Raw genomic sequence first — 18,311 nt, 5'->3', positions numbered from 1 at the left:
TCTGCACCTTCGGCCTGGAATCTGTAGCAGAATGACTTAAAGCTCAAGGAGCTGGTGTCCTTGAATGTTTTGAAATCTAAAAGGAAAGACTTGGAAGCGGACTCTATATGTTGTCATTGTTTTAGCCCGGCTGTCTGAACACCTGAAAACCTTTTGATTCTTATTTGGCTCTATTTTAATCCATGATGCTTTTGTGAACTGTACTTTGTGTCTCTTTGTGTCTCTGTTTGTAACTCTGTGGGTTTTTTTTTTGCTGCTGCCTGTGTTGGGCAGGTCTCCCTAGGAAAAGAGGTTTTTAATCTCAATGGGACCAACCTGGTTAAATAAAGGTCAAATAAAACCTAAAACTGTCAGAGAGCGATGTGATCTGACAGCTCCATAACTTAATCGGCTCACAGAACATGAACACACACGACTGAGCAGCTCAGGTTCAAAACCAAAACACGGTGAGCAGACTCATTCAGCGAACACTGTCACCAGTCACACTGCCAAGGACCTGGGGCCAAATCAGGATGGTTTAAGATCAATTTGGACCAACACACACCCCGCCAAGCCTGCCACAATCAGCGACATCTAAAGTCCTTCTAACGAGAGCGAGCGAGCACAACACAAGACTTCAGTACCAAACCAAGGATGTTAAATATCGACAAGTCTGTTTGCATCTTCTCCTCGTGCATGTGTGAGTCCAAACACATGCTGGTTACCTGCGTGTGGCTGGTCGTCTCTATATATCTGCTCTGTGACTGGCCAACAGTCCAGGGTCTAACCCCGCCTCTCGCCCAATGACAGCTGGGATCAGCTCCAGCCCCCCCCAGCTTCCCCACACAGGAAAAGCAGTAAAGATAATGGATGGATGAAGCAGAGGTAGCTTCAAGCTGCGACCCAGCACACACACATGTACACACACATGTACACACACACATGCACACACTGTAACAACCAGCCCTGTGACAGTCGGCTCACAAAGACAAGCTGAACAGACCGCGTGCTCTGTGCTGTGTATTCATGTTCCGGGGCAGAGCTGTGTCCTGATGTCTTCCTGCAGAGGAAGTGGGTTATCCCCACCGCCATCTTTAGTCCTGTTTCCACCAAGCGGTCCGGTTCAGTGTGGTTCATTACGGTACCCATTTATTGTGGTTTCCACCGTCAAAAGTTGGTAATGGTCCTGCTTTTGTGGGACCCTTCTGCTGGGGGGCCAAGGGTACCGATCCGACCCTTAACCCTTTATCGGGCAAGTGACTATTTTTGGTAATTTCCGTGCACATTACATATGGCCGCCCTTCTGCACCTCAGTGAGGTCGAGAAGCATGTGATCCTCTCTCAGCCAATCAGAAGAGATCACTGATCCTGCTGTTGTTGCATTTGAACCAAATATGGAAAATTCGTCAGTGTTTATTTTTCTAAATGAAATGAATTTTTTTAAATTTGATTTTAACAGAAATAAAGTTCTGTTATGTCTCCCAAGAACACTCTGAGGTTGAATTTTTGAATTTAAAAGTATTTAAAAGTAATTAAAAAATGTTCAGACTAAGGACACGAGTTGGGCCAGACATGTTTAGCAGACAGTGAGCAAAGTGAACCATTTAAAATAGACACAAATAGATAAGATAAAAAACACACTGGATTTATTAAAGTATTGCTACTTCCAAAAGGGCATAAACACAATAGAAGAGCAGTGCTTAAATCTGTGCTGAAATACTGCTTCTTTAAATTTTACATTTCAAACACATAACTTCAACACATTTTGATAGGTAAATACAAGCACATGTTAAGGTAACATAAAAACAAAGGTGGTCCAACAACTTGGTGGTAAAATAAATAAATACTTGTCCGTCCACGCAGGATTCAAACAATGATTTTCCTCGCCAATTTGTCATTTCAGGGTGGAAAAAGACACGCTGCTATGTTCGCCTGTATAGAACTGCGAAAGCTATTTTTTTAAATGCGCATCTTCAACAACACAATGCATTGTGGGCTAGTTGCTAGGTTACGGTAAGTGTTGCATTCAATGTTTGTAATAATGTTGGAATTTGTCTAAGACATTGTCAGTGTTACTAAAATATGTTTTTCTGTACTTGTCGCTCGGCAGTAGTTTTCAGGCCGCATGTGGCCCGCGGGCCGCTGTTTGAATAGGACTGCCTTATTGTCTAACATCGCTACTTCACTCTGGAGCTGTTGGAGACAAACGCAGAGCAGACCGGGGTCTTGGGACTCCCCTGGACACCGCTCACCATGCTCAGTGTGCTCATCGCTCTTCAGGGTTTCGCAGAGCAACTTGATGAGGTGAAATGTCCATGTTGTCTTTTTTTAAAGACCAAAACAACCCCACAGAAAAGTGGCTGCACCAATCAGAGACGCACACCTGTTGCCTAACATCTCAAGCCTCAGTGTGCAGCCTGCTCTCTCCGCTCACGCTTCAGCGCACAGGAGAGCGCCTCGGGCGAACGCCGACGTGAAGTGACCAGCGGAGCATGCAAAGCAGCTGCCTCCTGCGCTCAGATATGGACATGTATGAGTAAAAACGTCTCGCCAATTACAATCAGATTGTAGCTGCTGAAGGAGCTCGGCCAGACCAAACCAGCCCGACCTGAGAAGAGCGGCCACATCAGCAGGTCAGACTCATTATTTCGTATGATTTTTCTTTTTTTTTTTCCCAATCAGAATTTGTTGATTTAAGTTTGCTGTGATTAAAACTTGAAGTCATTTTACAAAGAAAATCTAAACGCACACACTTTTCCTGGTTTACACCTGGCGTGTGTGATAACAAGTGCAGCGGCTCCTTTCTGAGTCACGCCGGCGTTTGAACTCAGAGTTTATCACCTGCACACTCTGAAGGTCTTCAACCGCTCTTCACTCGTATCTGACTTCCGTCTATCTGAAAGTCTCTGCACGCTGCACGCCTCCTGTCCACCCACACAGGTGTTTACTTGTGTTCTCACAGATTACACATCTTTTAAGAAGTTTGCAGACTAAAAAAAACTGAGGCGACATAAAAGCACGTTTTTTTTTTTTTTTTTTAAAGCTGCTGTGAACGTTCACGTTTGTTACAAGACAAACCTGCAATGTGCGATAACGTTGGTCAACATGGTGAAGGCTGTATGACACAACAAACACTGATCCACAGACATGTAAAGGCTTACATTAGCTGAAGTCCTGTCTTCGTGTTTTACTTGTAGTAGTTACACATCGTCTATCAGACATTTTCACGCCCCCGGCGAGGTCACGATTTGGCGCCTCCAGCTTCTTATCCTCACCTTGGAGACGATTTGAGAAGTTCAACTCATGTTTCTCGGTATAAACTGAAGAGATTCAAAAGACCTGATTATTTGATTTGGCTTTCCGTGATGTACGAAGACATGTGAAGGTGACACGCCAAGAAGACGGCCACCTGTGGCGTCACCTCCAGTCGTCAAAACGTTGCACATGAACACAGCCGACAGCCAATCACGTGTGTTCTGTGCATGCGTGACAGGAAATACCTCTCCACGCCAGCAGGGGGCAGTAGTCTGTGATTGTCATTCCAAAAAGGTGAAACCGGAATATGACGAGGAAGAACACATAAATAAACCTGTCACTCGACACTCGTTACGACAGGCAGAACGAGAACCATGTCTGATAAAAAGTCACACGTGCTCGTGTCTGAAACACTGGACAGTTCCTGACATCATGTTTCCAGAGGCACTTCCTGAGAGCAGGAGTGTGTCCGCCTGTGAGAGCTCCGAGGACGGACAGAAGCGTGTGGACGGCGGCCTCTGTCTGTGCAGGTGAAGACCGGGAGTGTGCGAGGACTTTGTACTGTTGATTTCTGTGGGCGGAGCCGAGCGAGGAGGACGATGAGAAGGCAAAATAAAACAACACTTCCTGGAGCTTTTGCAGAAAATCGGACCCGGACAACGCAGAGAGACTTGTAACTTGTAGCTGGATATAAATCATGAGGCTGGCAGGAAGTTGGCCTGACGTCATGCTGTATCACTGCAGTTACATACAGCTGCTTTACAGTGATTTGAAATGTAGCCCAGCAGACTGCAGCTCATGTGTGAGTGACAATAAGAACAGCTTCTGTGAACTCCACGTCTCTGCTCATAGTGAGGGGGTGTTAGCTGATGAAAAACTTCCAACACATGCACGCTCTTGGGTACGCAGTGTCTGGTAACTTCACCTGACTTAAACCACTCTCACCAGCCCGAATAACTGAATAGTAAAACGGAGCGTGGGCGCGCGGCGTCTGTAATCAAACAGCTGCTTTTCAGACGATTCTTTTAGTTACTTCCTGCTCCGGAGAGTTGAGATAACACACTCCCGCCTGTGCACACTCACTCACTCACACACACTCACACACACACACAGTTAAGTGGTGCTGAGTGGAAATAATGATGATAACTAATGGTAAGATTCAGAAATGGAGTGGGAGTGTTCTGAGTGTGCACGGCTGATTGAGAGGTTGGTAGTTCAATCAAGGACATCCCCCCCCCCCCTTTCAATTCTTCTGTGAAGAAGACACACGCACACTCATCGGAGGAGCAGGCCAAATACTGCTAATTTAGACAATTTAAAACCCGACAAGGAGCAGAATGACAGGGAGACAATTAAGGGAGCGAGAGAGTGAGGCAGAGCGGGAACAAGCTGAGATTGTTTCTTTTTTTAATGGTGAAGATAAAATATCAGTGGCACACATTTCCAAAGAAAGGATCAAATGAAGTGTTTGAATTACACAGACAGATGGACACAACGAGACAGATCAGCAGCGCTAACAGGAGGGATGAGCCGTGTTTGAATTGGAGGGGAATGATCGTACCTCATTGGCTGTTCTAATTACCACTGCTGCCATTTTTGTTTTAGGTTGTTCAAACACCTCGAACGCCTACTGTTAATGGATTCTTCATGATGACTCTCAGGAAGCGTAAAGGTCGGCGTGCCGTGTTTTCAAGGTGGCATAACAAAGAGGTTAGGCGTGATTAGATTATAGCGCCGCATTGCTGCAAAATAAGCTTAAAAAGTAAAACCGCAGATATAAGTCAAATATTAAACGTGAAGTGTGAAAGGTTAAATTGAAACAAAATGTAAAAACTGGTCGATGATGTAACAAAACGTAACTTTTTGCCCAGAATGTAATAAGTGGATATTTGATAATCACTGAACGGCACAGACAAAGACGTCGATGGACAAAAGCCCCAAAACAAGACTTACTGAATTAAGTTTCAAGTTAGATGAATATTTACAGTAATATATACAGTATTATCTATCAGTTATCTGGATGGTTCGCAGAGCCGGAGCGATCATGTTCATGTTTAAAGGTCATTTATAAAACCTTCAGCAGGAGCCTGTTCTCTCCTCAGCACCGAGTCGCTGGACAAGCCTCCTCAACGCACAGATGTCAAAGCTCTCATTCATCATTTTCACTGCAGCCGTCATCACTCTCCAAACAGAGCTCGTACATCTGGAGGAGAGGCGGCAGGAGGACGAGGAGGAGCAGAGGAATATTCCAGAACCAAATGGAGAGTTTGTCTGGATATCTCCTGCCTCTGATGACCTTCAGTCCGTTTCAGCACAGCGCTCCGGTCTGGATCAGTCCAGTCTGGATCAGTCCAGTCTGGTTCGGTAAAGCCTGACCCTGTTTGCAGCCCATAGCTGCATCAGCTAAGTAACAGTGTGACATCATAGCAGCGCGACACAGTGTACGCTGCTAATGAATTCAACAAAGAAGAAAAAGGCGAGACAGTAAACAAAGTCCAGCATCCAGCACTTCATCGACTCTTTGTTTCAGAGGAGCGATAAACGATCCACTGGGAGTTTAAACACGGCCAGGTTGTGTTTGCCGCTGTCGCACAGGAAGTAACGATTCTTTCAACCAATCGACAGCCTGCAGTGTTTAGCTCCACCTTTTCGGGTCAGATCGATAGACTTGGCAGCTCCAACAGAAGGACGGTACCTGTGGAAAGAACCAGCTCCAGCTGCAGCCGGCACTGAGCTGTGCAGAGGAGCAGAGCTGAAGCTGCTCCTCTCCACGCTGCACATGGAACACTGAACTCTGCATGCCAAACATCCAAGTTCACATGTGAGAGAGCGCCTGGAGGCTGAAAGCTTTTCCTAATCATCTCTTCTTTATTGATTGACACCAAACCGAATCAGAGCGAGGTGAAGAGGTACGCTGGGCGAAGAAGACTCTGGAGCGATGTCGCGACTTTAAAAACTGCACACTCACAACTCTAACTCAGAGTGTGAGGCAGTGAAACGAGCAGGCGCCGCTATTGATTTATTGAGCGTCCATTTAAACAGAGTATCAGCCTACAGCTGAGCCGGGGACTCTCTGCTCTTATCAAGTGCAGAGCTGTGAGTTATGGCGGTGCAAAGTAAAGATGAAGCTCCACTGGCTTGTTATCATGTTAACCTGAGCCTCACTTCTACAGAGTCCAGGCGGCTGAATGATTGCACCGCACTGCATGATAATCCCCTCACTAACCTGTCAGGAGAAACCGACTGGGCTGTTAAATACCGACCTTTCAACTCTTCATTTGTTCCTTTTTTCACCGTCGCTCCGAACTCCAACGTCTGACTGCACGAGGCTGCTTGTTTACCTGAAGGACACGCGGCAGCAGGCAGCAGCAGGCAGCAGCAGTCTGCAACAGTCTGCAGCAGTCTGCAACAGTCTGAAACAGTCTGCAGCAGTCTGCAGCAGTCTGAAACAGTCTGCAACAGTCTGCAGCAGTCTGCAACAGTCTGCAGCAGTCTGCAGCAGTCTGCAACAGTCTGCAACAGTCTGCAACAGTCTGAAACAGTCTGCAACAGTCTGCAGCAGGCAGCAGCAGGCAGCAGTCTGCAACAGTCTGCAGCAGTCTGCAACAGTCTGCAACAGTCTGCAGCAGGCAGCAGCAGTCTGCAACAGTCTGCAACAGTCTGCAGCAGTCTGAAACAGTCTGCAACAGTCTGCAGCAGTCTGCAACAGTCTGCAGCAGTCTGCAGCAGTCTGAAACAGTCTGCAACAGTCTGCAACAGTCTGAAACAGTCTGCAACAGTCTGCAGCAGGCAGCAGCAGGCAGCAGTCTGCAACAGTCTGCAACAGTCTGCAACAGTCTGAAACAGTCTGCAACAGTCTGCAGCAGGCAGCAGCAGGCAGCAGTCTGCAACAGTCTGCAGCAGTCTGCAACAGTCTGCAACAGTCTGCAGCAGGCAGCAGCAGTCTGCAACAGTCTGCAACAGTCTGAAACAGTCTGCAACAGTCTGCAGCAGTCTGCAGCAGTCTGCAACAGTCTGCAACAGTCTGCAACAGTCTGAAACAGTCTGCAACAGTCTGCAGCAGGCAGCAGCAGGCAGCAGTCTGCAACAGTCTGCAGCAGTCTGCAACAGTCTGCAACAGTCTGCAGCAGGCAGCAGCAGTCTGCAACAGTCTGCAACAGTCTGAAACAGTCTGCAACAGTCTGCAGCAGTCTGCAACAGTCTGCAACAGTCTGCAACAGTCTGCAGCAGGCAGCAGCAGTCTGCAACAGTCTGCAACAGTCTGCAACAGTCTGCAACAGTCTGCAACAGTCTGAAACAGTCTGCAACAGTCTGCAACAGTCTGCAACAGTCTGCAGCAGTCTGCAGCAGTCTGCAACAGTCTGCAGCAGTCTGCAACAGTCTGCAACAGTCTGCAACAGTCTGAAACAGTCTGCAACAGTCTGCAACAGTCTGCAACAGTCTGCAGCAGTCTGCAGCAGTCTGCAACAGTCTGCAGCAGTCTGCAACAGTCTGCAACAGTCTGCAACAGTCTGAAACAGTCTGCAGCAGTCTGCAACAGTCTGCAACAGTCTGCAACAGTCTGCAGCAGGCAGCAGCAGTCTGCAACAGTCTGCAACAGTCTGAAACAGTCTGCAACAGTCTGCAGCAGTCTGCAACAGTCTGCAGCAGTCTGCAGCAGTCTGCAACAGTCTGCAACAGTCTGCAGCAGTCTGCAGCAGTCTGCAACAGTCTGCAACAGTCTGCAACAGTCTGAAACAGTCTGCAGCAGTCTGCAACAGTCTGCAACAGTCTGCAGCAGGCAGCAGCAGTCTGCAACAGTCTGCAACAGTCTGCAGCAGTCTGAAACAGTCTGCAGCAGTCTGCAACAGTCTGCAGCAGTCTGCAGCAGGCAGCAGCAGTCTGCAACAGTCTGCAGCAGGCAGCAGCAGTCTGCAACAGTCTGCAACAGTCTGCAGCAGTCTGCAACAGTCTGCAACAGTCTGCAGCAGTCTGCAACAGTCTGCAACAGTCTGCAGCAGTCTGAAACAGGCGGCAGCAGTCTGAAACAGGCGGCAGCAGTCTGAAACAGGCGGCAGCAGTCTGCAGCAGTCTGAAACAGGCGGCAGCAGTCTGAAACAGGCGGCAGCAGTCTGCAGCAGTCTGAAACAGGCGGCAGCAGTCTGAAACAGGCGGCAGCGTGCACGGACACAAACATCCCGACAGCTTCATGTTCCGACGCAAAATGAGAAAATGTCCACGCGTCTTCACACACACACACACACACACACACACACACACACACACACACTTTTCTTTCCAGCCGTCTTGCAGAGTTTTGTGCATGCAGGTGAACTGATGTGTTGAACATTCAGGGAACATGTTTGTATCCTGCATGCTGCACGTGACTGATGGGAACTGTGTGCACCAACTGAAACGGCTTCATCAGGTTTTCTTGGTTCGACAGTGTTTCTTTTGGATACAGTGATTATGTTTGAATATACATTGCAAGACAAAAGACAAATATAGTCATAGTGTTGGACTCCATTGCTCGGGCTCTTTTTATGTCCTCCTGTCTCTCGCTGTGAGGTGCATGTGTGAACAATCAACACGGGAACACGTCAGGGCGGCAGGAGGTCTGAAACCTTTCACACGCTTTCATGTGTGCATAAGTGAGAAACGACATGTCATGACAACTCCAGTCGACTTCTCTTTTTTACCACCTGTGTAAAGTCACTTCACCGTGGTCTCATCACTTAAAGGGTTAAAAGATTCCACCGGTGGGCCGATGTTTCCACAGCTTGACTTACAGCTTGTGGATGCTCGCCCGGATGTGAGGGAACATCACATTCAGTGTTTTCACAGCTTCTAATGAAGCAGTCTGGATGTTCGTGAGAGAGGATAAGCCTTCAGCTTCTGGTGAAAACATGAAGCATGAGAGGAAGCAGGCGAGGCTCGGGCACATCGCACTTTTTACTACACGTCGCTCCTGCGCCACGATGATATGTGGGAGGCAAAAATATTTTTGAAGAGAGCGACAGCTTTCTAAAAGGTGAAAGACTCCAAACCTAAAGTGCTCAGAGCGACCTAAAAAAAACAAAAAAAAACAAAGAAACGCTCCGCCTATTCTGCTGCGTCGACCGCTCTCCACTCATTGAAATTAATTTTTTTAAAATGATGCTGACACTTTGACTTACGATTTGAATCTATCGCCCAACCTCACCCTTCCAACCCCAAAAAATAAACGATTACGTTTTTAATCGGATAAAATTCAACAAAAGCAAACTGAGTTTCCCTTCGAGGATTCATAAAGTCTCCTGCGTCTCTCCGCAGGGGTTACAGTGTGAGCTGTGAATTGCGCTTTGCAGTTTCAGTTTTCAGCTAAAGTAAAGAAGAGGCGGAGCAACAAGCACACCTGGTGCTACCCAGCCAATCAGGAAGAAGTGAACAAGGAGGAAGGATGTGAACTGAGGGAACACAAAGGGAGCGGCGGAGAGTTGTGTGTCCACTCGACTGACGGAGGAGAGGACACACATCTGTCCTCTCTCCTGAGCCGTAAACACACTCTTTGTTTAAATGAGTCTGTGAGGAACGACTGTGATTGGTCAAAGTCATGTTTATCCAACAGCATCTTAACAACAAATCTCCATATTTCTCCTTCTGATTTGACCTCAGCGTCTGAGCAGGTCCCACACGGAGACACTCGTCCCCCTGCACGACGGCTCGCTCACAGCTTTACATAAACACGCTCCTCTACATGCATCAGACTGTCCTGTGACTTCAACATACAAAACTAAATCACCTCAGCGAGACAGAAACCCCCCCCCCCCATCTTAACACTTTCATCTGGAATGTAATTAGCGCAGCAGCTAGAAGCTTAGCGCTCCGCCCTGCTCTCATCCCCAAGCAAGGTAACGACAGGCAGCCCCTAATCCTGGCAGCCTAATGGGATTATCTCCGGAGGGAAGGGAACCCGTGTCACGAGCACGAGTACATTCAGAATCCCAACCTCTCCTCCTCCGTGTCGCTATCTCTCTGCCTCCCTCTCTCTCAAACCATTCCTCTATCTGTCTAATAGGATTAAACTAAAAATGGGCCATTTCTTAAACATCACATCTGGTCCACTCAGTGTCATCACGCTGCTGAAGAGAGCATGGAAATAATGAGCTTTGGATTATGATTTATTAAGCGTACGAGAGGACTACAGTGATCATCTCTGGGAGAGAGCAAATCTGAACCGGTCCTAAATTAGCCTCTAATGCTTCAGATTAGCCTCTCTGTGAGCTTTTTTTAAAGATCTTGAAGAGAATAAAAATGAGGCAAACATGGAGAGTGATGGACCAGTTTACTTAGATATGCTGCTTTTCAACAAGCAAGGCAGACAACTGCTGGGGGCCCCAGACCGTTCGGGGGCCCCCTGAGGTCTCACACACTGTAAACCAAAGCAATGACCCAAAATGTGCACATTTTGCAACGACAGTCGGACGCCTCCCTCAGCGGGCCCCATCTGACAGCAAGCTGTCTCGTTGTCTGGCGAAGCTTCACGTGCATTTTGACTTTGAAAAACAAAGTCTGTCAATGCAAGTCACCAAATACAACTGATCAGGAGTTGTCCGCCTGTCGGAGAGAAAAAAAGAAAGAGAGGGAAACTGGCAGACATTATATGAACACTGCTAAGAGGGGCCCCAAAGTATTTTCCACCAAAGGCCCCACCAGACTGTAGAATGGAGTTTACTGTCAACATGTGACGCTTTTGTTTTTTGACACCACAAAGATAATACGACATGCTCTCAGAGCTTTTTCTGTCAGTGGAGATTAAAACGTAAATGAACTCGTATTTTCATCCCAAAGTTGCTGTGACCTGAAGAGAAGGACGTGCTGGTCCAGAAAATATAAGATTTCTGTAGATTACAAGAAATGTGCTACTGACAGACAGAGTGACGTCCTGGTGGAGGAGAATAGGTACTGCAGCTTTTTATCCTTCAGTTTGATGATCTCAGATTCATAAAAGCACTTTTTATCTAACTGCTTCTCTTATTATTATTATTATTATTATTATTATTATTATTATTATTACTACTACTATCATTATTATTATCATTATTATTATTATTAATATTACTGGAGATGATTTCAACCTTTTAAACCAGATTGTTTTGCATCTTCAGAATTCAATATTCTATTGTCAAATACTTTGTTCAGATACTGTCTGATTCTCAGGCGTGTCGAACATGTTGGTATCATGACCCCCCCTCCTCTCCGTCACCTGCAGTCTTCCTCACTGATGCTGAGTGTGTGACTCTGATTCATTAAAGATGGTCTGACAGTTCAGCTCTGCTGATTTGAATCGAGAAACTGCAGCGAGGATGAAAGAAATCTGAGGCGTCATTGGCCAGATATTGTGTTTGCATCAACAGACGGTATGTTTCATAAACCAACAGGACCCCGGACACCCCACATCCAACCTGATGACTGGAAAATGTCAGACACACACAGATGTGCAAACACACAGCCGCCGCAGCACGGAGTCGTTCCAATTCCAAGCTCCGTCCCCGATCGCGTCGGCGCCGCCGCTGCTGATCGAAAGCCCGGCTGCAGAGAACCCGAGGAGGGCTGCAGCTCTGCCAACAGCTGGGACCATTCCAGCACCCCCCCCCCCCCCCCCCCCGCCCCCGCCCCCCAAGAGTCTTCCTCATGCAGGCCCATCGGCTGTCATCACACATCGGAGAGACCCACTCCCCCGCAAAACAAGCAGAGATACACGAGTGCACGCACAAATGCACGCACACACACACTCATCAAGGACACGAGGCAAAGTGAAACTTGATCTGCAGGAACACGTTCATCAGATTTTCATCCATTTGGTGGAGGTGTGTGTGTGTGTGTGTGTGTGTGTGTGTGTGTGCATGTACCTGATCCAGGTCATGAGCTCCACAGTGTCTGGATCATAAAACTCTCTCAGCTCGGAGATCTCCACCATCAGCTTGGGCCAGAACTGCAGAGAGACAGACAGACACACTGATGCATCTTTAACAACACCTCATCACTGAACGTAGCAGCATGCATGACGCCCGTTTAGACTTTTCAAATGGCTAAATAAATAAAGGGGAAGGTATGCAGCCGCTTTTTATCACTTTCTTCCCAGACGTCTATTTCAGGCACTTTCCTGTTCTCGTATCGCTGCACACACTTTGTTCAAAGCGGGCTTCAGCTTGGTAATGAGGCCGTCAATACAGTGATGAACATCACACAGCGAGTAAATGGCATACCTTGTAATACAGGCAGGCGATCATGGCCACTGGGACGCCATATCTGACAAGCCTCAACTGCAAAAGGAGAGAAAGGAAAGAGGCGTAATGAAATGAGAGGATATAATGGTATCAGAGGCAGAGCCGGCGGCGTCACGCGGAGACATACCTACAAATGAAGACTAACAACAGAAGGAGATAACACACAGAGAGAAAGCAAAGTTGTTCACCAGTCTGTGTTCTTATCTGATCCATGCTGACGCCACATTGTGACCACACTGACACCTAGTGGCCTCGGCGCTCATGTCAGCAGCAGGTGAGGAAGGGGAACGGTCAGATACAGGAACGATGGAGAGTCAGGATGAGCCGTCAGAGCTCAGGACGATAAACGTCTTGAACCTGTCGCACTGCTCAATAAAGTCAGGGGAAGAGGCAGCTTTTTTTTTATTGGGTAAATTAAGGTTTATTTGGTTTTTGATGCATGGAAGCAGAATTCAAATTAAAAAAAGAAATGTTACACCAGTGATCCTTCTTTTAAAGCACCGACTGTAAAAACCTGAAATCTAAAAGTTGGCTCCTGTCATCGCTTACTTTACATCACCGTTGGTCGGTGGAGGCGCGGCTGGCGAGGGGAAATCACTCTGATTGGCTGTTCGGCGAAGCACATCGGAGCATGAGAAGAAAAACGGAAGTGACAAAAGCAAATAAACAACTCAAGACTTTTCATGTTCTTATTCTCGATTAGACACGACGAGGAGTTCAGTGTCACTCAAATCTGGTTTCTCGGGACGCAACGATTCACTGAACTCACGACTCACGAGTCTGAGTTCACGATACGATTCTCTCACCATTTCTTTTGGGAGGTGATGGCAGCTTCTCATCGTGCTGTCGATTGAACGCTGCATCATGTTGGTTGTGCCGTTTGTGATATTCTCACCTCTTTCATTTTCCGCCTGCTGACGACATGTCTGTGATTCATTTGTCAGGGAACTGATTCAAACCTTAAAACCTTTGAATCCATTGGCCTCACCACTCATCTTTACAGCCCTGCTGAGTCCTCGGGTCAGACGGGATCTCCAGACCACGCCCCCCCTGATAGTTCAGCCCTAAATCATCCAGTGTGTCCCCGCTGAAAGTGACTGTGTGCAGTGGCGAGTGCTCGAGCATCGTCCTCGTGGACGTCAAGGTGTGAAAAAGAAAAGAGCGTGGCAGCTGTCTGTAATCGTACCAGAACTTTGGTGTTGCAGCGGAGAGCGTCGAGCAGCAGGGTCCACAGCTCCGTCCCGCACACGCCGTAGGCCGCCACCGCACACATATGACCCGTCCATATATACTTCATCCTGGAGAGAGAGAGAGAGAGAAATTATCATCATTTATATATATTTTTTTTTTTTCCTTTCTTGTATTTAGAAAAAACAATGTAAACCTGAACTCCTCTGTTTGTTAAAAAATTCTGTAAATACACAAACAGTATATATAAAATTATATTTATTGTATGCAATTCACTGCAATTATTTTTTTGAGCAGTGTTAGCTTGTGTTTTTGGTGCCTTCTGAATTGAAGTGAAAGAGAGAGAGAGGCAGAATCATCATCAGCAAAACTTTCATTTCAGGATCATTTTTTAATACTGAGCTGCGTTTTCAGGGACTCGCCTTCTATTTAGAGGAAAAGAAAATCAAAACCTCAATCTTCATCACTCGAGGACAGATCGCTCGTATTGTTGGCAGAATTAAATGCTGCTTTTTAATTTGTCCAATGGGAGCACGCGAAACCAGAAAGTGGTCTTTAGTTTAGTGAAATGTGCTTTCATGGGACTCAAACGCATCGTCAATAAGAACGGGGTTTTTTTTTTTTTTTTTGAGGTACAAAACTCGGGCATCGAAGTTCTGAACAAATGAGAAAGAAGAGGGACTGAATGAGATTAAATAGAACGGAGTGAACCGCAGAGAGAGGGCCTGGAGAATGAAATGATCTGAAAAATTGTTGACAGGTGCAGAGAGAGAGAGAGAGAGAGAGAGCGAGAGAGAGAGAGCGAGCGAGAGAGAGAGAGAGAGAGAGTGGAGGCATAAAGAAGTGCAGCCTCACAGAAATAAATCTCAATACGTTTTTAATGCAAAGGAGCTGTGTGACAGGAACGAATGGCTCTCTGCACTCCTGGACTTTCGCTCTTCATCAGCATTTTAGATAAAGTGCTGAAATCAAACGTGTCAGGTTCCACACTGCCTGCTCGCCTGCCTGCTGCTGCTGCTGCTTTTCTTTTTTTAACTCCTTTTGTGAGAATTCAATCAGTAAATTAATTCCTGACTGAAGCAGAAATCTTCGTACGAACCGCTCGGACTGAAAAGTGTGCGATTTATCACGTGTCATTTCAAACCCGGTCCTCTACAGACACTCGGGTTAGGACGCAGCGAGTACATCTCACGACTAACTCAGACTCTTATTCTAATGCTGATCACTGTGGGAACCTTTAAAATGTGTGTTACTGTGAGTAAGCCCCTCCTTTCCTTTTTAACAGAGTTTTTTTTACCTGCAGCGGTTTCTCGACAGTCCAAACTAAAGTTAATTATTATTTCAGGATAATGAATCTCCAAGCCTGACATGCCCTCAGCCCACCGAACCTACTGATGCTGCAGCTGATGAATAAGTGCTACCTGGAAAATTTCAGATGAATGTGAGGCGTCAGGCTGTTGATGTGATTCATATTTACCTTGACATTTTTTTCAATTCCTGTCTGACAATGAGGAACGAGTGCCGTCTCACTTTATTAACGCTCAGCGAGACGAGGAACAAAAGAGTTCAGAAATGTGCTCACAGAAAAGAAGTACTTTTAGACCTCAGTGTTCGTCTCTCCGCTGAATGCTGCTTCTATAAAGCCTTTAGAAAATGTGCTGACAGTCATCTGGAAGCTGCAGGTACGGCAGTTAGAATGTCTGATATTTTATTTTTAGTTATTTTAAAGGAACGACGCAGCAGCCACTATGTCCTCCTTCTAACTTTAGATTCTGCTCCTGAACGCTCTGGATTTGATTGGACCAGAGAAGGTAGGCGGGGCTTTGAAGGCCGTTTTGGACGCCCCTGGGTTTGCCAGATATGAGAGCAGTTATCAGGTGAACAGGTGTTGCAGCGATGGAAGCGGGCAGTGGAACTGCTTCAGATAGAAGTGATTGTACCCGAGCTAAAAAGCCTCTGCATGTTTCTAATAAGCTCCAGCAGCAGAAAGCTGCTCAAACTAGGATCAATGTTGGAGATGAAACATGGAGAGAGGTTAGAACGCAGAAAGCTTTACAGACCCATGCAGAGCTGGCTAAACACTGAAGCTACAGTGTCCACCAACAGGCAGAGCTGGCTAAACACTGAAGCTACAGTGTCCACCACATGCAGAGCTGGCTAAACACTGAAGCTACAGTGTCCACCACATGCAGAGCTGGCTAAACACTGAAGCTACAGTGTCCACCACATGCAGAGCTGGCTAAACACTGAAGCTACAGTGTCCACCACATGCAGAGCTGGCTAAACACTGAAGCTACAGTGTCCACCACATGCAGAGCTGGCTAAACACTGAAGCTACAGTGTCCACCACATGCTGACCTGTGTGAGAGGAGGGGGCGGAGCCAGCTCTCTGTGAGGATTAGAGTTTACACATTTTAAACACTAGGGATTATATCGTGCTGTATCAGCTCACTCGCTGCGAGTGAAACATTCAGCTGTTACTTCATCGTCTTCATGCTGATGTTTTCTTTTTGTAAAAATCTTAAAGATGCAGCAAAGTTACTTTGAGTGTATTTCAAAGCCAAGGAAAAAAACAGGCTTACGCTCTGTGATCCTCATAAATCTGAGGTGACCAATCACAGCAGATGTGTCGATGCCCTGCGTGTCACAGCAGCAGCACAACAAGCTGCCAGCTGACAGGTGGCAGCATATGAAAGTCGACCGCACAGATAGATGTTTCTGCACAGGTTCAGGGTGGAAGATGCCAACGTGTGTCTCTGACCGGCGCCTCGGCGGGGCGGCTGGTTGACACAGAGAAGCTGCCAATGGAGGATGCAGACAGGTGAACTGGTGAGATTAGGCTGCAGTTTTAAAATGTGCCAACAGGACACCAAAGAGAGGCGAGCGACGTGAAGCGGGGGAAGACAGAGTCACTGCTGTCTGAAAGCTTCCTCTCAGTATCTGACACACAATATTTGATTATTTTCCTCCACGTAGCTCAACAGTTTCTGGCAGAAGAAATGGACATGATCCAATTTCCCCCAGAACATCAAAATGTCCGGCTCGCTCTGGCACAGATACGTGCTGCAGGTTAAAACCTTTTGGAGACAATCCAAAGAGGAGCACGCCCGGCAGAGACGAGATCGAGACCGTGCCAAGAAAAAAACAAAACTAGTAAAACATCTGATTCTGATTCTCTCTTTTCCACCTGTGCTGATCCTCCTCCTGCTGATCCTCCTCCTGCTGATCCTCCTCCTGCTGCTGCGAGTGTCGCTATCTGAACTAGGACTGCACTCCTGGGTTGAAGCGGACTGAAGTGGACCCCTCAGACACTCAGTCGAAGGCTTTGGAGAGCCACTCGGTCTTCAGCGTCTGCTCACGAGCTCTCGCAATCAGGCAGTTAAGAGGAAAAGCACATCTGAGCCGTCCCTGTCAGGGAGTTAAAACCTCTGATCCAGGTCGGTGCAGGAACGCCCGCTTCAGAGGAGATCCATGGTACTGATCCATATTTAAATACATGTAATGTCAGGATGTCGGACGTCCAAACTAAACGTGGGGAAATCATCCCCAGCTGAACGAGACGATGAAGGCCAGAGACCGACGTCCGACGTCTTCTACACAGACTGTTGTGAGAGCGTGCAGCAGACAGTCTCGTGGTTTCAGTCTCGTCGACTGTTCAAATCTCTCCCCTCTGCCATGATCAAATGCTTTTTAGGTTTTATATGTTTTAAAGCGTGAATGTGATTGGCTCCTTCTGATGGTCACTTGAAAGCACACAGAAGAAGGTTTGTTCTAAATGTTGCCGTGTGTTTGGGACTGTAATGTCTGAACAGAAAGGCTTATGAGAACACATGTCTTGGCTTTTTGACAGTATTTTAATGACTCTGCTGCACTGATTAATATTACCTTAAATATGGCTTCATAACTCTGCTTCAGTTGTGGGTTATATTGAAAATATTATTTTTCTGTTGTTTAATTCTGCACAGACTCAACAGAGTCTGGAGACGTCCCGTCCTGAAGTGCCATTAAAAGATACGTCTTACTTCTTCTGTGACGGTTAACTTTGATCCACTTGAGTGACGGACGACCTCCGTCATGAGCAAGTTTTTGTCCTGAAGGTGGACCCGGTCTAGACCTGGACTATAGGACAGTCAGACTTCTTTATTCAGTCCGTTTGCTTGCATGCACTCACCTCATCGTGCTGAAAGCCAGCAGGCCGTAGAACAGTGTGTGCAACAGATTATAGGCCACATCTGGACGGAAAGCCACCGCTCGGCCCTCTCCGCCTCCCTTCCTCTCCTCAGCTGAACCCGCTTTAGGTCTGCTGAGACGAAAGACAACAGTGATACATAAAACATTAGAGCCAGGCGCTCCACAAGCACGAAGGGAAGGTGGGTGGAATTGATAATATTCAGATTTTTCAGATCGCAGCAGATATTATTCAGATTGCATTAGCTGCTTTTTTTTTTAAACAAGCGGACACGCTGCGACGCACGCCCACGACCGTTTGTGTCGGCGTGCAGACAGACAGAGGGGGAGGCCTCGGGGCGAGGATGTCACAGCGGCGGTCTGGTCTCGTGCACCAAACACGATGGACACTTGAATACAAATCCAATATGACTCGATGTTCTACACAAAGCAGGCTAAAAAGAATTGAATTAA

At 47.0% G+C, this 18,311-nt stretch overlaps 1 protein-coding gene across 2 annotated transcripts in view; it reads right to left on the bottom strand.

Annotated features, from left to right (window-relative positions):
• Positions 1-18,311, bottom strand: part of dpy19l3 (dpy-19 like C-mannosyltransferase 3) — a 51,471-nt gene that overhangs the window by 6,978 nt on the left and 26,182 nt on the right. Inside the window, exons 13-16 of one of the 2 annotated variants that reach the window (XM_079339525.1) lie at positions 17,842-17,973; positions 13,669-13,780; positions 12,462-12,518; positions 12,105-12,187 (exon numbers count right to left, since the gene is read on the bottom strand). In XM_079339525.1, coding sequence (XP_079195651.1) covers positions 12,105-12,187; positions 12,462-12,518; positions 13,669-13,780; positions 17,842-17,973 — 384 coding nt within the window. The remainder of the gene's footprint in view (positions 1-12,104; positions 12,188-12,461; positions 12,519-13,668; positions 13,781-17,841; positions 17,974-18,311) is intronic. The other variant, XM_079339526.1, reaches the window with a different exon arrangement.

Source organism: Symphodus melops (assembly GCF_947650265.1).
Source record: "Symphodus melops genome assembly, chromosome: 3".
NCBI classification, from domain to species: Eukaryota; Metazoa; Chordata; class Actinopteri; order Labriformes; family Labridae; genus Symphodus; species Symphodus melops.
The sequence above is the reverse complement of the archived record's forward strand: the minus strand, read 5'-3'. Positions and strand labels throughout refer to the sequence as shown.